The 26,312-nt window shown below is 43.3% G+C and overlaps 5 protein-coding genes across 5 annotated transcripts; 1 reads left to right on the top strand and 4 right to left on the bottom strand. All coding sequences in view use genetic code 11, as the record gives it.

Annotated features, from left to right (window-relative positions):
• Positions 1–5,363: 5,363 nt before the first annotated feature.
• On the bottom strand, positions 5,364–7,307 carry EGR_01555 (hypothetical protein; the record flags this gene model as incomplete). The annotated part of the gene is made up of 6 exons (XM_024490804.1): positions 5,364–5,462; positions 6,334–6,460; positions 6,950–6,990; positions 7,024–7,136; positions 7,176–7,237; positions 7,276–7,307. The coding sequence occupies 6 exons, from the start codon at positions 7,305–7,307 to the stop codon at positions 5,364–5,366; spliced, it is 474 nt and encodes a 157-aa protein (XP_024354669.1).
• Positions 7,308–7,665: 358 nt separating this feature from the next.
• On the top strand, positions 7,666–10,692 carry EGR_01556 (hypothetical protein; the record flags this gene model as incomplete). Its single annotated transcript, XM_024490805.1, has 6 exons — positions 7,666–8,348; positions 8,381–8,419; positions 8,451–8,550; positions 8,591–8,776; positions 9,703–9,803; positions 10,605–10,692. 6 exons carry the CDS (start codon positions 7,666–7,668, stop codon positions 10,690–10,692), a joined length of 1,197 nt encoding a protein of 398 aa, XP_024354670.1.
• Positions 10,693–10,862: 170 nt separating this feature from the next.
• Positions 10,863–13,651, bottom strand: EGR_01557 (hypothetical protein; the record flags this gene model as incomplete). The annotated part of the gene is made up of 4 exons (XM_024490806.1): positions 10,863–11,768; positions 11,844–12,086; positions 13,078–13,170; positions 13,244–13,651. 4 exons carry the CDS (start codon positions 13,649–13,651, stop codon positions 10,863–10,865), a joined length of 1,650 nt encoding a protein of 549 aa, XP_024354671.1.
• Positions 13,652–18,450: 4,799 nt separating this feature from the next.
• EGR_01558 (hypothetical protein) lies at positions 18,451–19,575 on the bottom strand (the record flags this gene model as incomplete). The annotated part of the gene is made up of 2 exons (XM_024490807.1): positions 18,451–18,848; positions 19,092–19,575. 2 exons carry the CDS (start codon positions 19,573–19,575, stop codon positions 18,451–18,453), a joined length of 882 nt encoding a protein of 293 aa, XP_024354672.1.
• Positions 19,576–23,663: 4,088 nt separating this feature from the next.
• Positions 23,664–26,111, bottom strand: EGR_01559 (hypothetical protein; the record flags this gene model as incomplete). Its single annotated transcript, XM_024490808.1, has 2 exons — positions 23,664–23,732; positions 25,701–26,111. 2 exons carry the CDS (start codon positions 26,109–26,111, stop codon positions 23,664–23,666), a joined length of 480 nt encoding a protein of 159 aa, XP_024354673.1.
• Positions 26,112–26,312: the final 201 nt, after the last annotated feature.

Consider the following 26,312-nt stretch of genomic DNA (forward strand, 5'->3'; position numbering starts at 1 on the left):
ACCGGGTCTTACACTTTCTCCTTTATGAACAGCGATGTCTCTAGTCTTGCTGCGTTATCTCATGTATGTGCAACTGTTCGGCTCATGCGTGCAGTTGCCCTAGCTGACATCAGAGATAGTAGGCGCAAAGCACCATCAGAACTGCCATCTTTAATGGCTTTAAGTCTGAAAACCAATGAGTAAGATACTAGCGCACTTCCTGAGCTTTTGCCAGAGGTTGTTGTACTGCTGGGGATTATTTCATTTCCTTTACTCTTGAGTTAGCTGATAGTAAGCCGGCACGGGTGGCATGGTAGCATCGGTTATATTCAACATGAAATACGCTGGTTAAGTTGTGATGCAAGGCCTGTTGTAAGAGGGGGAAAGGAAATCGGCTTCATTGCTCTGCTCGTTAGCCGGTCATTCGGCAGCCTCATTTATAGGCTTTTTCTCTTTCGATGGGGCACAGTGAGTGTCCATTTGTATGTCAAGTGGCCAGAGGGTAACAATGGAAATAAACTGCACTTATGGCTAGAATGGGCCATTGTAAGCTCCGTTTCCGGTTTTTGTTTTCAACGCACTTAAATGACATTGTTGACCTTGGGGTTGTTTTTATAAGTCGACCGTCACTAATTTGTTCGCAAAATGTCGCACCAGTGACAAACCAATCAGTTGGATGATTGAACTGTACGTTATTTCTTACCGTGTGCTACAACTGTATAGCTCCAGGTACTTGATGTGCTATTCAACAGCATTCTTTTATGTTTAGGTAGGCAGGCCTCGTTTGTTCTAGCCTTTGGAACTTATAGAGTCATGGTGGGTGTGTTTAATCACATCGACATCGTTGCCCAACTTCAGCAAAATGGCTCGCTAGTTCTATCCGGTAAGGAAAGCTAATGTGTACTTTCCCCGATGGATAAATTCTATCAGCGCAACAACTGCAGAATGGTTTACCAAAGAACTGTTACTGATACCGAAGGCGTTGATTGAGTATTGCCTTGAGCTTATAGCGCTTCGTTTTACTTCCTGTTGCCTAAGTCCACTTCCTTGAAGAAAAAGAAGCACCGAGAGCCCGCTTCTATGACAAAAATTGTCTTCCTAAATAAAGTGCATTGTGGGAATAATTTGAGTCCTGAAAGTAAGCGCAACACTTAGTCATTTGACTTCTCAAGCCAAAGAGAACGCAAAATAGTAGAAAGTACGGCGCGGTTCTACATCCGAAGGCATTGCCTCAGGTGGTAAGGAGATGATAGCATGAACTTCCCCTTGTCTGCTAATCCTTTGTGCATTAAGGTACTAGCAATATCAATTTATGCAAATGAAGTAAGATCTCTTCCGATTCTATAAGGAAAGCTTGTCGTCAATTTGGTAATTGCAGCTAACAGGCAGCCCGCTTGGACCTCTAACCCTTGCAGCTGTAGAGACTGGTACAAAGCCCCGAGTGATTATCGAAGTTTCCCTTATTTGAACGCCGACTGTTCTGCTGGTGGGCACTAACATTACCTTCATTGACAAATTGCAGTGGGTTAAAGTCAACTAACTTTTGTGCAGTTAATTAGTGCACCTACTCGGTAGCCTCCGGGAGATTATAGTCTGTTTATCGTGGCGAGAGTGAACAAGTGGTACAAGATATTGTGACTTATTATTTGTGAAGAAAATTTAATTAAGTCCACTGGACTCGGCAGAAAGGAAGAGGCTTTAAAGTTCACATCTTCATTAATTGCCACCACACACACCATTTAAAAAGTGCCCTAAATCGTTACAATAGCATTACTTTTTTCAAAGTAGGCTGCATTACATCCGCGTGTTTCCCATTATTGGGCGACTAATCCGCTATAACTTGATGAACTGATTGCGCTGACTTTACACCTTCATCGGATGAATTCTCCGATGCGAAAATACGAAACTAGCCACGGCTAAAATAACGATAGAGCATATGTAATAAAACATTTATAATATGGGCAAAGAAAACTCAATATTTTAAAGTACGAATTCTGCTAAAGACGAGGTACTTGAAAAATCAGAAAAGTATATTGACCGGAGAATTCGATTGCTTGGTCTCATGTGAGGACCACCTCTCCGCAAAACTCCTGGTACTCAATGTTAAGGAAGCTAAACACTCTTCTGGTGCATTTCAAGAGATGCCCCAGGTACATAGGTTACTGGCCCGACCCAATTCACAGACTTTCGAGCATATTTGTACTTTTCAAGAAAAGAGATTGTGTGCTCGCTCTACTTCATGGAAATTCTCGGTGGCACCGCTTTCTAGGTGTTGAGTTATTCATCAACAGTCGATAGGTAAATCCTCTGTGCAGTACTCACTTGTAGAACGTGGTATCCGAGTTACGAATGCATCGAAAGAGGAATGGAAACAAAAAGTGCTTTACACGGACGAAGTGGAGCAACGTTACACTGAGAAAAAAGCCTTGACAGGGCTTGCTACAAGAAAGGCAACGTAGTGATGTAGATCGTCATGGTGAATTTGAGATCATCTGACAGCTTCCCTAAAAGGGTTATAAATAGGGGGCCTGCAACTGCAAATCATACAGGCCCGAACCCTAAATACATCACTCAGTCATCCTCTTAGTCGGTATGTGGTTTGACGGGCGAACGGTCACGCCGCAGCACAACAGGGTTACATAAAATCTCCACTTAAAAGTTACGTAAGTTTTGTTAACTCAGAATTAGCGTGATAACACCTTAAAAAAGGAACTTAAGTTGCGGATTGATAAGCCAAAATCTTTAGTAGGCATTCTTTCTATTGTCAATGGAAGAATTAGTTCGAAATCACTACACACACATGGATTCATAGCGATTTCCAAAACGAGTGTGTGCCACTGGCTCGATTCATCAATAGTAGTTTCACAACAGATTCGTTCAAACCCATCTTGATAGATCCTCCGTATAGTAAGGAAGCATAGAACAAGGCAGCATGCTTAATTTGAGGGCATTTCTTAACGTTTCTAGTTTGATGCCATTTGGAGTGCGCTTTTCAATATGAAATCCACCCTTGCTTAAGATTGCTCCATTATTATCAGGAACTCATCCATTCTCCCGTTTAATCTCGTTGAATCCCATTCGCCATGCGATGTGACGTCTAAGAGACAGGTCTTCAAATTCCATCGGATAAGTTATTCATTCATATCTCACATGCTTCCAACAGGCTGGGTATGTCTTGTGTGCTCCATTTTATCGATGTTAGGAAGAAATATCTCAATAACCACCACTGATGTTTTGAAGGACATGACGATAGTTGGCTTTTGCGAGGTACTTATGTTTCCTCGCTTCTTATAACCAACTGGCATGTGATCTTAGGCTTCATTTCCGGTGTACTTTTCCGCGGAGTTCATACAAAAGACTAGTTTAGCACGCAGTCATGAAACGAATCGTGAATACCATGCCGAAGTCCATTATGGTGCAAGTGGATGGATCGATCTGCAGTCCTTCTGAGTCACAGCAAGATATTGTTTCTTACAAACCAGACTCCAACTTCTTTCAAAACAATCGGCCGCCTGCATTTCAAATAGGGTCGTCAGTAGTGGAGCGCCTGGGATGAGCTGGATACCAAATGCATCCCTGTTTATCAGTTCCCGCCCTTACTCACTTCAAAGGCTACGCCATGCTATGCAGAAAGGCAACTATCCTGAGGTGATGCATAAATAAAGTTTTAAAGCAGACATACCCTAATATTTTAATGGCTGGTGTAGAGAGCTGCAGCGGTATAATATTCCAAGACTCCTTACTTCTCAGTCCTAACAATTTTTTGTAACTTCACCGACTATCATCTTAGACTTTTTCGTAGACGATCAAAGTGAAAATAAACAAACGGTTGTTTTTTTTCCAACTGAACCACGATTATCTAAAGTGCTTGGGAATGTTTCTTATTGTTTTCCCTTAATTTGACGATGATTCGAGAAAACAGAGCTAGCCCGAAGAAAAAGTATCTGGAAGAAGAGTCAAATCTAAAATCAAAGTTTTAAACGTCGGATATCCTTCATTTGCGTATTCACGTCCCGGAAGCCTATCATACGAACGTGAGCAATTTCAGTTTTCCTAGGAGATTATTCTGCTAACAAGATGCACTTTGTCCTTTCGGGAAATCGGATCTGACTACGACCTTTGCCAACCAATACACCAAGCTCTGACATTGTGAACTCTCCGCCTTAAAAGCATAGCCGATTATTCATCTAGAATGCGTGCAGACTAGACCACCACTTTAAGATTAGTGCAAAATTGACCCTGCATATTCCATTCCCAACCAGTTAAACACAATGTTCATTTTTCTGTTTTGCATCGCAATTTGAGCTGATAAACGTAGGGGCATCTCAGGATTTGAACAGGTCCTTCGGAGTAGTCTTAGAGGATTTTCAGAAAACCAATTGATTTTACCAACACTCTTGGGTGTAGCAAATTACACTTTAGCAGTTAAGTTGGAAGCAGTCAGCATTAGACTCAACATATTTTTGGCCCGTTTCCAGGCTACGCTCTAGGAATTTCCTACGGTTAAATGATTCCAGTCAGTGCCTCTTATTAGCGTCCTCTGGGCGAAATCACGGCCACTCTAACGTGTGCTAAGGCTAGAGGGCAATGGTCTCCAGGGTGGGACTCCCGACTAATGTAACACCAATTAACGTAGAGGTTCGTCGGCACAAAATGTTTCGGTTGCATGGTCACAGGCTAAACGCGAACTCGGTATGGCAAAACCCTCACCTTGAGCAAGCCCGTCACATAATTCCCGTTGCTTATTGGCAAACATTTATTACTTTAATGATTACCTATGTCTATTTTAAAAACACTGGAAGGCATTCCTAGGCAATTTAATTTGTGTTTTGAATTATGCACAGAAGGAAAATGCTTAATTACAGCAACCACAGAGTATATGGAACATGTAGGCACCAGACTTCCCATTTTACGAGTATAATCGCACTAACGACATCAAATCGACCATTGGTCCATCAACCTTAACTTATTATTCAAATGTAGAAAAACAAGTCCTCGCAAGTGATCATTGCACACAAACCATTTTGTGCTAAAACTATAAGGCGGCTTTCAATGGGAAGATATCCCAATTTTAATCAATCCGATTGATCCTTAGCTAAATAACAGAAGGGTGATTCCAAAATCCGCCCTTACTTTCAAACAGATTCTTGCACATCGCATATACAAAAGGCCCCATAACTCCAATTCGGTACACGCCCTGTTCCACTATGGTAACTTCACAAATAAAACGTGTCCTTGTAACTGACCTCAAAATAAACAACCAAACACAAAGCTTGATTTGAAGCTCCAGAATACAAGGGCAAATGGAGAAGCCCTTTGAGCCAGTGGCACTCTTGTACATTCACATTCCTGCGAACCATATTTGCCAGCTCACATTCTCATTGCTACATTTTATTCATCATTTTTGTAATCTTGTCGGAATCAATCTTTATCTCCATAAACTCGCCCGAAAATACTAACCGACCTCCTCTGCGGCGACAAACCTGAGAAGCTCGAAAGATAAAAGGAGCTCGAGCAGATTCCCTGTAAATCGATAAGGACAGATTTGTTCAACGACGTCTCAAATGCAGTGCAGTTGAGCAACAACAGCCCTATGTCAGATTTCAGAATCAAGGTTTACATGAACGCAAATACGCCTCCTTAACTCCTAGGGGTTGTTTTGTTGATTCTTTCTCATTGAGTGCATTCAAGACTGTTGGCAAGTCAATGGGCCATGGGAATAATCCCAGGCCATTGATAACCAGGCTTCAGGTCAAAAGTTGCCCGTAGCAAAACCAATTACTCTAAAACAATCGAAGTCAAGTATGCTATTAACAACCGCAAACTTGGAAATGAACAAAAATTGCAATTACGAGACCAAAAGTGGTGGATGAGATCTTCAGAGCGCCTCAATCTCACAAGAAGATTAGATCCCAGAAGTGATGGAAGCAATAAAGGGAAAGAATAATTATGGGAGCAGCAATAAAAACAAGCCATTTCAAGTAAAAATCAGTCTGACCACAAAATAGTAAAATAACATCACAGAGACCAGGAAGAGAACCAACATTACTAACAGTTATAACTAAAAATCAAAATCCAGTCCATTGATTTCACTGATAAGCGTATCTGTTTTCCACAACGCCAAGTCGAAAGGTGTTCCTACATCTTCTTCAATGTTTTTAACTTCCTCTGAAAAGTTTCTAGCGCCAGAAAAGACGGCGTGGCTACTTGCACACAAATGGGCCTACGAAACATACCATAAATGTTACAGATAACTTGCATGTAGCAATAGTATTATAAGCAAATATTGATTTACTAATCGTGCTGCATCATTGCAAAAGAAGCTAATGCAGGCAAAACCAAACATGAACATACGCAAATGGCTTCGTTAAGACAAATAACAGCACCGATTTTCGCACGAGACGTATCAGACTCAATGTGCTTTACAAGAGCTTCGACAACCTTGTTATCGGAATTACTGCATCTACCACCTTCAGCCATTCTAAATTCAGAAAAAAATGATGCAAGGAAACAGAGTAATAGTGAAGGAGTATTTCTGAAGTCCTTAATGAAAGATAAAAGTGTCATATACCAAATCCGAGAGCCGAGAGGCCAAAACAGGAGGCTACAAACAGGCATGGAGTGCCAGAAAGTAAAATGGGTGAATCGAAGTTAATCGACTTATTCGAAACATGAAAATATGATAATACAGCTCCGCAGGAGAGGATACGAGACGAAAAGAAAGGTTGAACAAAAGATTTAGTTGCGTCGTTCAGTGAACCTCAATGCGAGGCCAAAATGGAGATGCCCCAAATCCAAGAATTTGTGGACTGCCTCAATGTGTTTCACATTACTGTCTGGACAAACTGATGCAAACACAAATGTGCCACCAAAAATACTGATGAAACTTATTTCTTTTGCAACCATCTAGCTGCACTGAAATGAGCAAGCAAATAAAGATATGCGATGCTAGAAGAAATGCGAAACTTACGCAGTCAAAGGCTCCGACAGAAACGTTTTATCCAATACTTCCTAATGATTGCTCGGGCAAATATGAGAACAAACCATATACTTGACACACCCATACTCCTTTTCTTCCACCTCAGTGAAATCGATCAATGTCGATAATCCACTGTTACACACCACCTTCCTGAAATCACCATGCTCCTTCGACAATTCTTTCAAAATACGTAGGTGTTGAGATGATTCCTACTTACTACCGTAATGTTCACCCAATCTCCTAGCTGTACCGATGCATTTCCTTGCGTTCGCTAGAATTCTGAAACGGACATCATTACACTTTAGCAATGCATTTACTTATCATAATCATCATTTCCTATGAAAGCCATCAATACCAGATACGTGCCAGACAGCTCCCAACCCTGATTGGTTGTCGACTTTCGAGTTAATTCAGGAAAAGAAGTTAATGCATTAAAAATCGCATTAAAGCCCAACCCCCTTGTCCAGCAAGAAAATTTGTTCCAAAGTGGTACTTAAATATAACATATTTATATTGTTGTAGTTGCTTTGAAAAACTCGAATGACCTTAAGGCACCCTTACCGCGCTCACTTGAGTGATTGCGCGTCACCGCCCTCGTCATGGCCGGTGTCTCGAGGTTCTTTCGGGGCCTTACGAAACTGTGTTATGTTTATAGGATTCCCAACGACATTTGTTTTCGCTGCGCTCACTTTAGCGCTGTTGATGCGATGTCATCATCCCAAAATATTGATGCATATTTCAAAAGCCTAGATAACTCATTTTTAGAGTTTTCTAGTCTTCAAGCTATGTATGAAATCCTTGAAAACTCATCTACCGACCTTCGCTTCAAGATGAATTTCTGGTCTAAGTTTATTTCAACATCTTTGGCTTATGGTAAAGACAAAGTCGTGGATTCGATCATACTTTTCGTATTGGGACGATCAGATTGTCACTCAACTGCTACATTGATAACTGTCCTTAAAGCCCTTGCTTCGCAGAAGCGCTTTCAAGAATTCGAGTCCTTGTATGTGTTGATAAGGTCCCGGTTATCTCCAACTGATACCGCTGCTTATGCTGCTGATATGTCCGCTGCACTCTGTCTCACTCCCTTCTACAAAGAAGCAAAAAAGTTCCTGTATATGAGCTTTGAAAGAAAAGCTCCAGTTGGGAGTTTCACCCATTTTTTGTCGGCAGCGGCAACCTTCGGTCCTTTGGATGAGGCTCTATCTTTTATTTACGAATTGCAGCCTATGGGACTGAGGCCAACCCATGATTTCTACCTGGCCTTTTTAAAGCGATTGCAGGGTGATGAAGGAAAGCAGAAAATGATCTCTCTGCTCGAAGCTGTCAATACTTGTCAATGCGTTATACCGAATTCCACGGCAGTTCTCATAAAGGATTGGTTTGAACAGTAGTGAAATATTTTCTTGAAATATGCTCTAGATATGGATGGCGTGGGACGATGGGAGTAACTTTATCGGGGTACGTTGACAGTTTTACTTATACTTCACAGAATTTTGTGCAATTCTTGCTTGAAGCACCTTAAAAAAGTCCATTTCGATACTGTTACCTGCTCTCAGTTGGCTGAACGCTTTTATGACTATGTTCTTCAGGTATTTTTCTCTTAATTATCTCAATCGATGTTTCATTTAGGGGAGAAATTCGGATGAATTACTTCTCACAACTACTCCGAATGAGCTGGATTCGTTTCATGCATTCTTAAAAATAACCAGTTGCCCTTTTGATTGTGTTGTCGACTTGCCTAATTACTTGCATACCGTTTCGAATAGAAAGTTATCGACACTGTCGGTGGAGGAGCAGACTAACTTGCTCTCAGACGTAAGCTAAACTGCACCTTGTTGTATCGGTTCTCTAGCTTATTTCCTCACTTCATCGAGTCTATCACTTTAATCGCATCTGTTTGGTTGGGAAAGAGCGCAGTATCGTAAAAAAAAAATACTTTTGGGGTACTGTAAAGGCCCTAGGGAATCAAACTGGGGTCAAAGTTCAAGCATTCTTGACTGACCACAAGTAAGGTTTCATCAGTTTTCCAAAAATACATGAACACAGGCATGACTCTTTAACCACCACTTTTCAACTTTGTTGCACAGGAGCAATGACGATGCCTTTATGATATACCTGGCTCTTTGGTCAGGTCCCAATTGCTACCTCTTCTCTAACGACGAGTTTCGCCAGCACCGCTTCACTCTAGGTCCCGATGCTAGTCCTTTGCTGGCGCGTTGGCAGGCCGCTCGTCAAATCTCTCTACGTTCCGCGCATCCCCTCACCTTCCTCGTGAGTCGCTTTTATTTATATCACTCTCCATCTTTTTTCATATATCCAATCCCATGGCATACCCATTATCTGCTGTTGTTGGTCGTCGTTGCGTTTGCTATATGTATGTATATATCAGCGACTAATGCTGGAATTGCCACATAGGGGATGATTTTGGGTGTAGACCTTCACGATGAAGTGACCTTCCTATTTTTCCCCACGTAGAATGCTTGGTTTTCTGTCATTCGTTTTGTTCTATATTTTCGATTGTTTCATTTATTTATTTTCGTTTAACCATACGTTTGTATTCCTTGGGCCTTTATCCACCTTTCGTGCAGAAGAACCCGATTTTGCCAACCAAGGGTATTGTAGATGTTTTTTTGTGTTTTCCTTAACCTAATGGGTATTTTATGTCACACAAAATCGAGGTGAAAATTAGTCATGAGCGTTATGAATTAGTTTCTGACTGCTTTATTACATAATTCATATAGGGTCTTGGTCCAACCTATCGTTTTGATCCATCAGTATATTTTCTTTTCCTTCGCAATGCAGTATTGGTAAATTCTTTGCGTCGAAAACGCTCTGCATGTATGTAAGGCGAAAAATCTTACCAGCGTAATTGTTGTTTCCTTTTATTGGGGAATTTTTTGGAAACGTGTGGCTTAATTTCGATCTTTTTTGCTTAATTAGGGTCCTGTCTTGTGCGATACCATTATACAGGGGAGCATGACGGAGGGCTGGCACGTTCCCTACGAATCTGGAGATCAACGCCCTTCCTACTTGCCTCCGAATACCTGGCTTTGTCTACGTCCCAGAGGAACTTGACTACTTTTGATAATTTAGTAGCATTTGTAGCGGACACGATGTATGGGTTACTTTGCCTTTGTTAATTACTATTCAAATGGGTATGTAAGGGATCGCTCTATCCGGGCACAAAATTCATTTTCATGGTTGATTCGGATACGTCATATTTTGGTTTTAAATTCTTACTACCCCATATGCGAAAATTGCTTACTTCGTTTTAAGCTATTAATCACACAAATAAATTGTGCGAAATACCTTCCTCTCAAAAAATTTATCAGCACTCAGCCAAAAAGGGGTGGTGATCGTTCGGGTCCGAGACCCAGCATGCCCGATCCATTGAGATTAGTCTCTGTGTGGCTTGGTCCCTTAAAATCGCGTCTTATTAACCACGTCGCTTGTTCAGCACAGAAGACTCAGGTTGTTAAAAGTTGAAGATGTCGGAGAATGTGTTCTTCCATCAGGTTTTGTTCTACGCAGATGATTCTTTGAAAGCCGTTAATGGTATGCCGGCGGGAGGGTCTTCCGTTAGGCCAGATTCGGTTGGTGCGCCTAACTACCTCGGATACTAAATTATCTTCAAAAAAACCAGATCGCTTTACAAGACTTGCACACACTTCTCAGACATTTGTCAAGTTCAAGTTGTCCATAGAATACAGAATGATCCATCTAAAATTTAAAAGCCGGTGAATTGTCATATCCATTTAATTTGAACCCTCCTGAATTGGAAGCAGGTTCTCCGTTTATCAGTATATGCATATATGGACAAGTGCATAGTTATAGGAGCACACAAGGAAACTGCATAAAGAAGGCAGGGACAAATATGAGTAGCCAACATAGGTTTTCCTATTCAAGGGGTCATTGGTGGCTTGTAGTCGGGAAGAGGTGCCGTGGAATTGTTGAAAACGGACGGCGCTGGCTGACTCTTAGGAGAGGAGGCAGAAGCGTCGTCGACGGAGCCATCTAATGATGAGCCGAGGGGACTGTTCCAGCCTTGCGCTGGTTTCATCCCCCGATCTCTCTCCTGAACTTTTTCACCCTCTAGCAACGGCTGGGGAAATTGTACAATCCCGGTTGCTAAGACGCTCAAATTTTCAGGCGCAAGTGCATTCTGTGGACTCAAAAACGGAGGTAGGGGTGGTGGTGGCAGCTCCCTAGTGGATGAGGCCTCCGTTCTTCCGATTTTGTCAGCGATGAAGGAATTCATTGTGGCGAGAAGATTATCTCGCAGTTGATAAAGAGACGGTACGTGGGTGTTAGGGAAGAGGGGATTGATCGAAGTTTCAGAGATTGATGGAGGTGGCGGGTCGCGCGGCGGTTTCATGCCCAGAAGACGCGGAATCCTCGAGAGGAGCTGAGCTCCAGCAACAGCTGGCTTAAACCAGGGTCCACCGCGATCCCATGTGGAGTCAGGACAGAGGTAGAGCGGTTCTTCTGGCCCTCGACACTCTGCAGGGCGAAGGCGTGCGTAGAAGTTGAATATCTCGACACAGTCGAATGGAAGTATCTGGCGTTTGACACTACCGTTGCTGCCGCTGCCTTCATGACCATCGAAAACTCGCACGCCCAACAGTCCGCCGTGGCCGTGGCAAAATCGAACTTCTTGTGGGCCCGACCTCGAAATAAATCGAAGGAGATCTTGGGAGTTCACATTCGTAACACATTGGAATTGGCCCCACGTTAATGTACGATGCTTCTGAGTTCCCACCACGTTGAATTGTGTCCGTAAGATTAACCAAATACTATTCAGCAGCGCCTATGAGTGGAAGAAAACTAATAATTAACAATCTCATCACAGAAGGAATGTTTTCTTGCTGGCAAGAAAATTTACTTGGGGGTTGGCTGGACCCAGCAGCCCAGTTTGCAATAGAGAGTTGAAGTTGGCCACCTTGTTGCTATCATGCAATTCATTGAAACCAGGATCGCACTTTCCTCCGTCTGTTTGGTTTCTATGCACATTCGAGCTCCCATTAGCCTGACTCAGTGCTCTCAGCTCGTTCAATCTCTGGCTGAGGACCAACCTTGCCGGGGCAAACTCTGGATCCTTGAGTACGGAGTGGGGATAGTTGTGATACTGAAAACCGGGGGCATAAAATATCCATTAGCACTTTGCATGAGAAAAAAAGCGCACAAGTATCAAGAACCACAGGTATGTGGGTATCAACATTGCGCTAAATGTCAAGGTTGCTGCTGTGTTGTGGTAACAAAAAACATCTCCTGCTCGCCGCATCATTCTCTTGGTGTAGTTTTCCACAGCTTTTGCGGATTTTCTTTTGTTTTCCCCCTAGTTGAACCACGTACCCGTCTGCTAATGACGTACTACATTCGCAATTGGAACATGAATCAATGGGGTTGTACTAATTTTTGTCGAAGACCCATTGTCTAGGTGAGATATTCACGGTTTGCAAGCATTTTTAAAGCATTGCACTGAAAGGTTGAAAGTTTTGTGTTCTTTGGGGCTCTGCACGAATATTAGCAATAAATAATTTCAATTTCCGTGAGAACGTCACCCGAGTGTGTATTGTGTTTAAGCATCCACTTGCACCATCATTTGCCGTAACACAGATTGGTTTTAAGTAATTCAGGACTTTGTTCACTTCATGTTATGTGACAGACAGTCACTGTTTTGCAAAGTCACCGATTTAATAACGTTTCTAATAGATGACGATTCTCTTAAAGACGAATTTACCTGTTAAATCTGTTTTTGCAGAAGCTTTACTGAACAGTACAATTTAATAATTTAGGAACAAAAGTTATTTACTCCTTATTTAACTAAGGTGGTCGTTATTATCCAGAGGTCATTCGAGCTATGATCCCTTCTGCTGACCTGAATAATGGTCATAAGTTTGATGCTGGAAATTATACCAATTCAGGAACTTATTGGTACTGAGATGACCCCGTGTCTAATAACGGAACATGGACCTCTGAATCGGTATAAACATTCAGCGCCCTATAAATTTAGGGAATGAAGAACGGCACGCAGGTGGTCTAGAGACTATTTTAATTTATATGGGACCGACTTTATTGGGAGAAGTGGAACCAAGGACGCGGGCCGTATAACCTACCTTCAAATGTCGCTCAAGTGAATGGACGAATGCTTTCAGGGACTCCGGTTCGTACTCGTGTCCGTCCTTCTTCTTGGCAGTGACGATGAAGTCCTAGAAAACCAGAAACACATTCGCTTTCAGTGCCACAATTCAACAAGATCGCTTCACCGCACAGCAAGCATACCTGGATATAGCTACAGAGGTCCTGTGGAGAAATCTCGTGGATTTCGCGAGTGTCATTTTTCACCTGAACGAGGTAACGGTGAATGACCTTCATGTCGGACTTGGTCTTGCGCAAGGTGTTGTGCACGATCCCTGGAGGTGCGGTGACGGGAACAGCAGCAGCAGTGCCGACGGGGGTCTCCTCGCTTTGGTGTAGTCGGCCCTCGGGGCTGCCCTTAGTGGAAGACGCCTTGGCTAGCGATTCCGGTGACTGCTGGGCGGACGACACCTGAGGGAAGACTATCCGCGGTAGCAGGCCAGCAGTGAGTTGTGGCGGCGGCGGCGGCGGCGGTAACGTGTAGAGGGTCGATGAAACTTGTGCTCCTGTGGAAGTTGCCGGGAATCGAGGGAAGAATGAGTGGACCTCCATTCCTAAAGTTAAAGTGGTATATTCGTTAAAAGCGAAACCAAACACTTGCTTGCACCAGATTCCTCACAGGAAATCATGCATAAATTGATCGCATCACAGTGATTTATGCTTAGTACCTGCTTTTTCTAATTTCATAGCCAAAATCCGTTTTCCAACTTTTTTCCACTAGGTTATAAGATGAAGCTACTACAATTGGGCGAATCAGAGTTTTTATCGTAGGATATACCTTGCCTTGACGATGAAGGACTATAAATTTCAGACAGAGATGGTACGAAGGGTGGTTACTCTCTTCTGACGCGGATGTTGGCAAGACATCTGATTGATGTGCGGCTCTCAAGCTGTGCAGTTTGCGTGCATGCACCTGTGTACGCTGTAAAGCCTTTGCGTGTGTTTTGAAAATAAAAGCACAAATTCGGAAATATAACTGGTTCCCAGTTTCTAGTGCTGCAGGTTAGCCAGACACCTTCCCACGGTATAGTAAACAGCTCTCGCCCTCACATTCATGCACTGACACAAACGCGCTTACGTACGCGACTCGTCGAGCTCCGAGTTTTGTCGTGTATGTGTGTGTGGCAGATATCGCTGGGAGCGAGATATTTACGAAAAAGATATTCAACCGAGTAAACATTCTCACGGTTAAATAGTCGCCTCCTCCCGTCCCTACTACTACCACTCTCTACGAAGGCCTCTGTTATTTAGAAAAAAACGTAGGTCATTCCACCTGAAACCTCCATTGAGTATTTATCGTGCTGTATTGAACACCTTCAACCTGGAGATCCGTAGAATTGTGGTAATAGTGCATATAACTGGGTCATAATACATCAAAGGACCATAAATTCAAATATGTTCGTGTCACTAAGAAATTTCATGCATTGTATTTGCAGAAATCCTGTATTGAGGTGCTACCTTTGGATGAGCAGGTGAAATTACCAATCTTGAAACATCATGTTTGTCAAATAATGAGAAAAAGGTGTCATTCTATCATTAGTAGTTTTAAAATTCAGCGGTATTGGTTGGTTTTCTCTCCTCTATGATGCGGCCGATGATCTTCTACATTAAAGTTTCGCGGTGTTTCAAGCTCACCACCCACCTGGCAACTAACGCGTGTGGTCCAGAGCCGTTTCCTTCCCTTAATTTGTCACCTTTCACTCTAATAAGCGCTTTTGATGCTATTTTCTCCTCTATCAACTCTGCCCCAACGGCGCCAATAGTAAGGGTTGGGTGGGTCTCTAGTGCGGCGATTGGTCTGATGATCCTCACTCTGTTTCTTCTGCTTCTCCTCTTCCACGTACCATTGAAAAATACAATACAATTGTCTTACTTCTCTCGACCATCTCTTCACACACACACAGTGACGATGGTTTCGGTGTTTGTGTGGGCAGTGAAGTTCATTACTTAAAATTTTTAATAAAAACTGCGACATTCACATACACGCACAAGCATAGCTATAGATTTGTCACACCTGTCGTCTACAGTCTCCCCATTGTAACGAAAGAAATGAAATGTAGCTGTCAAATAAACGTGCTATTTCCTTAAACAATGCTATTGGCTTCTTGTAGTGGACGGCTGCTGGTGAAACTGACACCGAGAATGGAATTAAATTTAACTGCATAATTACCTTAGAGACTTGAATCACACCAGCAATTTATAGACGGTGAGTCGGATATTTGCAATCAGAAAATCCGTCCATAGTGGCCATTTTCATGTAAATTAACGTAATGCTTCGACTGAGAATAGGTGGTGCATTTAGTGAGTAGAGCTTAAGAAAAGTCCCTTCCTAGTAGGTGAAGCCTTTCGTAGCCAACTCATTCCCGCGTCTAGTAATATGGTGAGTACTGACTGATTTCTACCTCATATTAAGGAATTCCAATTCCGATTTTATCCTCATATAAGCTTTTCCATGTGCAAGATTGGTTATTACATTGTGCCCAGTGTCTGTTAATATTGGTTATTAATGTTACATTCATTTGAAGATTTTTTGACTTTGTTCAAGGATTCCAAGTAACTGCATTCGACACGATCCTCCCGCCTAACAGAGATGTTTCAATACAGGTTGAAACAGTTGTGAAAAGGAATGATCGCTTCTGGGGTTGGGAGTTTTGAATTCAAATTCGTGGGTGGGTGTACAGAAAAGTGTTTTCTTTCGGCAGGCTCCAAGCATTCCTCTCTGCTTACACAACATACTTGGAAACCAACCACACCTCAGCAAAAGGTGGGAACTGGGCTGGTGAGATTGGATAAACATCGAAATGGTAACTGGGCCTATGTGAGGTTAAAATGTAGCCACACGCTGCTTGGAGTAGCAGACATCATGTTCATAACCACGAAAGCATATGTACGTAACACTTGCATAAGTGCGTAGTTTATGGAAGTAAATTGTTTCCACATCCATTTCACCCGATTAGTAAATTACCACCTAGTATGCTGAGGATACTAAACAAATCCCTAGAGATCCATTGTCACACTTCCTCGACTTTGGGACAAGTTTCCAATCTTTGTTCAATGCTGATTAAAAGACAGTAGATACAGTAAGAGATGCAGCACCAGTGAAAAAGATTCATGCAAGTAAAATAAAGCTTCTCGATAAATATCAAAATATATGCTTAAAGGACACTTCATACCAACTAAGATACATTTCTGGTCCGACAAGACTCACTACCTGCCATGAAAACTGCTGGAACAAAAATAGCAACAACAGCAACAGTAGCAGCATTCCTTCGGCTTCCCAACTGTCTCCTTACTCATCAAGCGATTAAGCCAACCATGGCATTTGTATTCTCGCCTACCCTGCACAAAGCGATACCCAAACCTGGGTGGCCCTATTGGCATTTCAGATATCATCCCCTTACACACACACATACACTGAAGGCTGTTATCTCTCCCTTCTTCTTAGCCCCACAACCGCATTAGCCATTTATTTTCCAAACTCGAGAGGGGTGCGATGATAGGGAGTAGCGTGAATAGGCGCCTCACTGTGGTCTCTCCGCTTCCCTTGCCCTCTACTTCCCAAGTGCATCCCATGCCGATACAAAAGTAGCAGAAACATACATACCCTTACCTCTTCATCAATATACACCGATTTCAGTATTCTTTTTCGCTACCTCCACAGCATACCTTAAGGAAGTTACCGCAAAACTATGCATATCAGTCCACTACTCAAAGGAAAATTGCTCAAGGGTGATGAATTTAATCAGTGGTTCAGCTGTCCCGCTGCTGATCCAATAACCATACTGCTGCTTGGTGATAGTTATATTCGCCTCTAACCGTAACCTTTGTCTTACTGTTTTGTTTGTAAATTTCACTTGTTTCCCAAGGGAAACCCAAGCAAGGTAAGGTCGAATATTTCGTTCAATATTTTTATCGCGGTACCTTACATATCACTTTCGACTGAGAAGGTCAATATCGAATAATGCTTTTGGATAAAAAAGACTCCATCGATGGCGTGTCACTAAAACGGACTGCAGAGCAAGGGTATGACAAAAATAGGAGTTTTGCTGACATATTCTTGATGCAAGCTGGTTAGTACAGTGCTTTAATTTCAAAGAGCCTGAAAAAGGAGACGGTCTTAAGCTACTACACCATCTTTGTGGATTTGACTACGAAAACCAGAAATGCCCAAGTTTGCATTTATTCGTCTGCGTGTGGGTGTGTGTTTGCGGTGGGGCTCTCATATATGTGTGTGCGTCCTGATGCAGCAAAGCACAAGCAAACACGCATACACCGTGGGGCTGTTATCCCCCGGGTGGGATATCTCAATTTAAAACATTGCAAAGTGGATCAATCAGCAACCTTGTTGAATCGCGAAGCTCAAACATTATAACACGTGTGCACGTGGTAAGCAGTAGTTAACGTAGATTAACCTTTTCCTTTGCGACAGAAAGCAATGACTTCTACCTTAGTTAATATACTACTTGCACACAAAGGTGCGTATCATGAAACACTGTTTTAGCAAGTGGGCTCAAATTTCTCTCCAACGGATAGAAAGACGCCTTGGTTAATGGCAATTAATGCAAAGTCCTTAAAGTCGATCGAATGTGGGGATATCATGGAATGTCACATCGATGGACTTCAACACGTATCAATTGGACGTAACATCCTCTTCATGGCCTTCCTCTCACACTACCGCCCAATTACTTATTTGCAAAATGGGCTCTGCGTTGGACTGACGCTGGAATTTGCCTGTGTCCATCAGATCAACGAATTTTACTGAGACAGGAGTTGGGAGACTACCTTCTCCAAAGCTGTCATCGTGTTTGCTGATGGTAAATTTGCGTTGTCAACCGCGATACAGCGCGGCAGAAGTGGGTTCAAAGAAGCTAATTTATTTGACCCTGGTGAGGAGTGGGGTGGGGTGTCTCACGAGTGTGAGAAAGCGTAGGCGTGCGTGCCCCACCGCGCATACGTGTAAGTGAGGGTGGAAGGGAGACGAGGTAGCGGTGGTTAACTAATGGGACTATAGTTTCGGTGCCTCGCTCTCTTCCACTCCTATCCCATACCTTTAATGTATGCGCCCATTGTGTGCGCGCGTTGATTTACAGTTGTGCATCGGGTCCAACCCCACAAGAAGTTATCGCTGCATGGGGGATGATGAATGAAAGGATATGGAATGCTATACATTTCAGAGCCAATCAAAACCCCTTCCCACGGACGCGCACAACCCCATCCCTATCCAGCGGGTGTCTTTCAAGCGATGCCCGTTGGAACCACTTCAACCCCAACTCTTAACACGGCTCACTTTTGTGTTATCCTTTTTTTCCCAAAAACAAATTGTACTCATTCGGGAGTTATCGTGTAACCAATCACACAAATAAAGCTTTTTCACTATTTCGCTTGAAACGGGGGCTTAAGTGAGGTCGTACTCGTAGCAAACGAGTAGGTATAAAGTCATTGGGGGTTTTTGCGAGAAGGGTCTTACCAAGCGGAGGATCAATACGTGCGCGTTTGAACTCCGGCTCCGAGGTCGAGGGGTGGCGAGGACCTATTTCACCATTTCGCTCGAGTAGGGGCAGCGGAGGCAGATCGAAGTTGAGTCCGAAGAAATTTTTCGAGCCTAGTGGGAGTGGAGGAGGTGGGGTTTGTTGAGGCATACTGTCAAACTGTCCGAAGGGGAAGGACAGTTGAGGTGGTCGTTCACCCGGGGAATTCCGCCCCAACGAATTCGATACCGCCAACAGGCTTGGAATGTCCCAACCGCCATCTATGCAATCAAGAAAATTTAATCCTTTGTCACGGCTGAAAAATTGTTGAAAATCTTTGATTGCATGCCATAAAAGACGTCTGCGGGATCTGACAGCGCGAGCATGAAGTTCTAAGAATAGTAATATCACTGAAAATGTCATAACTTTTATCAAAAAACTCAAATGCTTTAATTTATATAAGAATGTAAATGCTAGAAGATTGAATATTTTCATGGGTTCTGGGGACTAAAAAGGCAACTTACGTGGCATATTTTCGTGAATTGGCAAAAGTGATGGTAGGGATGGTGGAGGAGGTGGCAGCGGTGGTGGAATATTGGTGGCGGAAGAGGTGGAAGGGGAGAAGGGTTTGCTTTGCCCACTCTTCATTCCAACAGCCATGGCAGCCAACTGACCGAGCATCAGAGGCATAGGGATCAAATGCACAAAGGTTAGGTGCCTCGTCAACTCATCCACACCTCCTGTCAACTCTGCACTGCAAATGTGACACTTTTTGAGGTACTCTACTCCACCCCTCGTCTGCTCTTCACAGGACATCGTGGTGGCTGCAGCGGCAGCGGCATTCATAGTAGTAATGGCGCTGGTGCTCAGGTCAAGACATCCGTTGTCGTCACCCCTCTTAGAGACGTCTGGTGTAAACTCGGAGGATTTGTTTGGTCGCCTGAAGGGTGGACTCGAACCTGAGGTGTTCGTGGCCACCGAGGTGGGGGAGTGGGCACTCGGCGTCATCGAGGTCGTCATGGCAGCCGGACGGAGCACCTCCTGAGTCCTGATCAATTCCGCCTAAAGTCAAGACCAGTTGATGCCCTGTAATTGTATAATGTCATCACTACATATGTCCTGTATGCATTCGTTTGGACTCTTTCCAATTGGGCAGACGCAGCACAATACAAGACCAGTCATTAATATGGTGGAACGACAAACGGTGCGGGAACTAGTGAAGAGGTAGTATGTGGAATCCTTCAAATTGACACTATTTATCATGCAGTTACCCTAAAGCATGCATATCTCTTCCTCTCAGAAAGAATGTGCGCTTATGCACAGGCTTTAGCTGTCGACACAACTGCACATTCCAACTTTGATAACCCAAATATGATTTCGTTCATTGCATTTAAAATGATCCCCCCGTCAGCCCCCTCAATTCGGTTAAATGCGTAGCGCACGAATTTCAGTGAGGTTATTGCGTCAGTAACTACATAGAACACACTCAAACATAACCTTGTACAAATCAAATATAATTTTTATGCGCTCACTTTTCTGCCTTGTGAATGCTCCTACCAAATTGTAGTGAATTTGGGAAGCTCAACAGTAACGGTGATCCGACGCCCAGGTGTAAACCTCAATGGGACACTGTGAAAAACTACAGAACGGAAACGCACACATCCAGGAGGATGATTAAGCGCCTGAAATCAGACAGCCTTGCCGATAAGGCCCATCTGCGTGAACTTTCTGCCCAAGGAATTTGGTAGTTTGTAGGCAGGACCATTAAATTGGGGTATTCTAAGGCGTCCGCACTTAACCAACCCTCATCCACCGAAAAGCCCCTTGATAAATGATATTTCAATAGACCACACGTGTGCATGTGCTTTCCCTAGAAGTATAAAAAGTACCAAACCGGCATTACCTTAATCGAATCTACACAATGATGAATAAAGGGTAACTCTTAACGCAGCATCGCCAATCTTCTCTTCCATCATCTATCCAGTAATGCCTATTCACTCTCTGAGTCCCTAATTTGGAATCAGTGAAATACAAAAAAAACAACCTTGATTTGGGATTAATGTCTCTGATACTGTTTAAAAGGACATATCGAATGTTCTAAGCAATCTCTTATTGCACTTTTGTGTTTGTTTAACCAGCTACATTGTGGCAAGCAGAAATTGCGTTTAACCAATTAACTTATGGCATTTTTAAATGGATTAATGTCCAGCGCGCATAAATTTGTTCGAGTTTGCTTCAAGCTCTTTCACACCTCTCCCCTTCCCAACTCCGCCTCACCTGTCCTGCCGCCAGGTTTAATTAAATTGCATACGCCAGGGTATGCAGGCGAAGGTGGGGGAGGGGTAGGGCAGAGGGGGATGACAACAACTCAGGGAGAGTTGCTCCGGAAGGTAGTGCGCATAAATACTGTTTTTTTTGGGGGGGGGAGGGGGAGGGGGGAGGTGACAAGCTCCCTTCGCCCCTCTCCGCTATTCGAGCAAGCAATGCGCATGTGTGAGGAGGTGAGATGAGGGGAGAGGCGAGGCGAGGTGAGGAGAGAGGAGGGCTGGGTAAAAGGCAGGTTATGTGTGTGACGGGCAATGGCGCCATGAGGTGTAAAATTTTAATCAAGTGGCGCCACGTCCCAAAAGCCAGTGGTACCGAGTGGGCAGCGGACAATATTAATCGGTGCCTCTCATCGACATACCGTGGCGACTAAACAACTTACACGGTTGCCACTTCTTCAACCCTCCTCATAAGAAATATACTTAATCATCAAAGGTGAACTATGCCAATTCGAACCTTTGTTAAGTCATTTTTGTTTCGCCATCCTGCAAGTACAAATTTGGAGGTGAATTTTCACTATGAAACCCACCGCCACTCGGAGCTTGTTCCAAAATTTAAACAACTTTATGTTAGTTTAATTTGAACCTAAACGAAATCCCTAATAGAATAAGAGAAATGCTGGGTACACTTCTTATTTTCAGGCTCACAAACAAAATAATTCTCCCTGTTTCTAGGGTGCTGGGCTAAAATCATTCATCGGGAAAATATGATGGAGAGTAGGGTTGAAGCGTCAGTCCCCTGAGGCTAAACAATCTTGCCGCGCCTTACCAGCCAGGTCTTTAGCGTTTTAAATAGGACCGAATAGTCGCAAGGGGCAATCATCGACTAACCTATGCTTAGTTAAGTCACGGAAATCCGAATACGTATTTCGAGTGCACACACGTGTCATAGGGAATTATCATTACCGAACGTGAATTATGGGCTGATCAGTTGAAGTGATCGAAGTCAGTCGTGTGATGTGGAGCTGAACGGTCTGACGATTTGATTAATCTCTTAACATCAGTAGTTGGGAGTTCACTTCCTCCCCCATAGCTTAATGTAATGTTATGGACATGCCCTTATCACATGGCACCCCGCGCCCCACCTGATGTAGAGCCATTTTCATAAACTGTTCCCAATAGATGCCACAATTCTATCAACCTGATTTCATTTATCCGTGATATGGGCTTGTTAAAAACTATTCGTGGCAAATTCCTTTTAATCGGTCATTAAGATAAGCCATTCCTATCCAAGTGACACAAGACCTTAAGATGAAAGGGTGGAATACCAGTTGGGAAGGTGGGTTCGTGTGCTCAGTAGGAGGTCGCGAAAAGGCGCGACCGGGAGGTCTCTCACATATATGTCTTGGGGATGACGACGGCAATTTATGTTTACCGCAATCCCTTTGAATGCGTCGTCTGTGTGTGTGAGAGAGAGGGAGAGGGAGAAACAAGGTATGCGTATGTGCACGCGCTTACGATGGAAAGTAGTCCTCTAAATCATCTTCAATTTATACAGAGGTCCAGGTGGGTGTGCAAACCGTTTGTCACGTTCAAGAGAAGTGGTGGGAAAACGCTAACAGACTGCGATCTGAATAGGGACCACTATCGTCGTCGACTTATAGTACGTCACGGAACACTTGTAAGCTCCGACTCCCCTCTTACCTCCAGCCAAGTGAAATCTGACTACACTTCAGCCCATATGTTCCCCTGCCAATCAGCCTGGGCGGTCTGGGGAGGGAGAAGTGGTGATGGTGGTCTGCGCTCCCCCATTCCCGTTCCCACAGGTGTAATAAGGAGGTATGCATGCGTCCGCGCATGCGTGCATGTGTGCAGTTGACTTTTCCTACTAATAATTGCGTGGCTTCTAGCAGTTAATTTTTCGTTCAAAATATCAAATTCCCACAACCTTTAAACTCTTTCCGGCCATTCGCAGCCTTTGATTAGGTTTGAGCGAAATCTATATCTCTGTGGCCACTCACAAACATACACACACCTTTGCATTGGCATTTCAATCAACTTATCTTACCTGTATCCTGGGGGGGTTGAAAAAGCGGAAATTAGATTTCGGTATGCGAGTGCTTTCATTAAGTCTCCTTACCTGACTTCCGGGGGGATAAACTGGCTTGGCCTTAGCCTACACCGAGATGTCTGGCAGAGTGAGAAGGGTACTTCCTGTGCAACGGGTTTACCTCGCACGGAAAGCGAAACTTGAGGATACCCTAGTACTAGATAATCATTCTCAGTTTAGGGAGATTTGAATTGGATTATAAATCACGTCTTTTCATTACATTTCGACTTTGTATTTGAAGCGCGAGCCTAGCTTAGTTGAGTCGCACCGACCGCACATTACTTTTTCATCTCAAATAAATGCATCTCTCACATGAAAACAAAACCCAGTTATATTCCACATTAGTCCACTTATCCATTTATTTCAATAAATTCGTGTTTCTTTGAAAAATAATCATCTATTTGACGCGTTGATTTTACGGAATTATGGAGTATGGACTCTGCTCTTAAACGTTGCGTAATGAAGTCGAGGAGCGATGCACGTCAAAGTCTGCGAGATAAAACTACATTATGGGGAAGACAGAAAAAACGGCCGGTTGACGGAACCTCCAACAATAGTTGCGTGGACGACTCATAACTACTCAAAATTATGCAGCATACGGGTCCAACAATAAAAAATTTAGTTCCCTCGTCCCCTCGTCTTAATGTGTATGGGGTTAAGAAAACGATAAATACACTCAGTGGCTTGTGCTGCCGCCCGTACGACCGGGGGTCGTTTTAGACTTACACTTCGTAGTCGTTGGCGCGGGAGGTGAAGACGTTAATAAAATGAATGATATTACCCTTATCGAGCTGTGGCGCACACGCGAAGCCCAATTCCTTCCTAACTGGGACTATGAAATTTGGGAGTGCACCTTAATAGCCGCCTGCCAGAGGAATACCATCCATCTACTTTAGGCTTCCTTATCTTGTGGTTGCCTTCATTGCCCATTGTTGCAGTTTAAAGCAAGCAAATTAAATGAAATACTTTACCACTTTGGGGTGATTTACAAATAGTGGGTCTTTGCGATCATACTGACAAATTTTAGAAGTCTTATTCGTTTTCGTATTAAAAGAAAATGGAAATACCTGAAAAGGTTTTTTTGATTATAGGGGTGCTTCGCAGACCAAGAACATAAAAATCATACATGCTGGTCGTTTAATAGTTGCGTGAGTAAAGAAAGCGGTATAAAACACATCATACATGCTACAACTCGGATATTAGTAACTAATTGGCATATTTCATACTTGAGATTTGGGAATACAAGTGCTGAATCAGGTGTAAAAAATGTACTGTCAGGACCGAAATACCGCGGGATGGAATGCCACTCAGTTCACATTATTTCGCATCAATGCGTAAGACGACAGAACAGCAGAAGTGGCGGGTTTTCACGATAAACTATTTCTTCCTTTGGCCATATTTCTGTTGATCATGGTTTGTAGTTTTCCATTTGGGTCGCACTCAAATGAAAAGGAAGTTCTAAGATGGCATCCTAATATTAAGCGAAGGGGCTGATGCAACGTAAGTCTTCTAAATTCTAATCAGGACAAGGAATCGTTCTGTTTATCTTGTCATTGACATGACCCCAGCTCAACCGCTACGACACATACACACAGGGCTGTTTACGAAGTCAATCCCGGCCGGGAATAACGCACACGCACAAGCGCACGATTAAGCTATAATAAAAGTTTCCCCCCTTTCCTGAATAACGACCTCTACTTGTTTATGTGGTAAAAAATTGACCTCAAGTGCCGAATCAAATCAGGGGATTCAACTCCATCGACTTTCATGATATAGAGGTCCAATAGAAGATAAACCTATTCGATAACTCCAAAAAGAATAAACTTTAGAAAAAGGCTTAGATTTCAAGTCTTTATTTCACACTCTTGATGCACCAAAGCTAAGAAAACTTAGTGAAACCTATTAGGAGAGTACGTAAGTCTCGGTGGCAGACATCTTTTAATTGCATAGAGAGTAAGGAAGTTCTCCCAGCTCAAACACATTTTTGGAAACTGCAAATATGGTTAAACCTTACTGGCTCAACCCATTCAGTAGGAGTGGAAAATAATTTGTGAATAATTTTACGATAGCCTTAAATGGAAATGGATAGTGATGCATTAAAAATTGCAAAGCTGCTTCTAGGTGGCTATCACTACCAAGGCAGTCTTGTACAAGTCCATAATAGCATTGATTGCATAAAAATCGCAGTCTACAATGCACGATCTTGGGAAAAATACTTGGTGACAAATCTAGAAGAGCATTGCGATCTATCACATCAATTGAAAGTGTAAGAATCGAAGTTGAACCATGGTCCTTCTCACGGTAACGCGCACCGTGAGTTATCACCCGGACATGTTAGAAATTCTCACGAGTCCGGATGATACCATAACAGAGCTAATGAAGTTTTCGGGAAACTTTTAAATTGAGTACGGCCAAGATCATTTGTTGAAATGTTGACAAACATTAAGCTTCATCGTGCTCCTAGAGCGCGTTAAGAAACATTTGGCAGCACAGATACACGTTAGGAATTTTAAGAAGTTGGGAACACCATCAGTCGACTTTAAACTGCATTTCAATAAGAGCTATTGAAATTGAGCCATTTAAGAGACACATTTGAAAGTTGATCTGTTTTTTGCGATATTCAAAAAAGTATAGGATAACGTTTCGGAAGGTAGGTGAGATAATTAATCCAACCGAGTTACATTTCGGAGAGGAGTTTGCAAAAAAACTACACTCGCATAGAAGTGTTTGATAATGGAGGGAAAAGGGGTAGGACATACCTGAGTCCCCTTGTGGAAGAGGTCAATGTGTTCGTCCATGAGGCTTTGAGAGGTAGAGCAAGCAAAGCAGGAGGAGCAGGTGTGCAGATAGTAACGGTGTTCGGCATTGCCCATCTGGCTGCAGGGTAGGTGGCTGTCGAAGCGCGTCTTGTTGATCGACTCGAGGCCGCAGAGGGAGCAGCGCAGGAAGTGCACGAACCGACCCAGCGTCTTGGGCGGCGATATAACGTTGCCTTCTCTCTTCATCACTGGAGATTTCAAAAAGCCCAACTTATCAACCACCTCAGACGTCGGCTTGCCCTCACTCGCCACTGCGTGAGGCAGGGCCAACTTACAAATTGACTGAAAGTCGTTTTGACTCATTTTCGTCAAACCGTGCACCCACTGAGGCACCGGTGGCACAGTGGACATGCCCGCCTTTGAATGGATGGAAAGTGAGCAGGCCCTAATCTATCTACGAGATGCACATATGCACACACCCAAGGCAAGTGGCACATGCGTGTGTATGCCTATGCGTGCAATCTTACCGCTGCTTAATTGGCTAAAGAGATGCGCGCATCAAATCAGAACGCGAAAGGTAAAAACACCAATCAGAGTGGCGGCTTCAGATTG

The sequence above is a fragment of the Echinococcus granulosus genome (assembly GCF_000524195.1).
Source record: "Echinococcus granulosus chromosome Unknown EG_S00006, whole genome shotgun sequence".
Lineage (NCBI taxonomy): Eukaryota > Metazoa > Platyhelminthes > Cestoda > Cyclophyllidea > Taeniidae > Echinococcus > Echinococcus granulosus.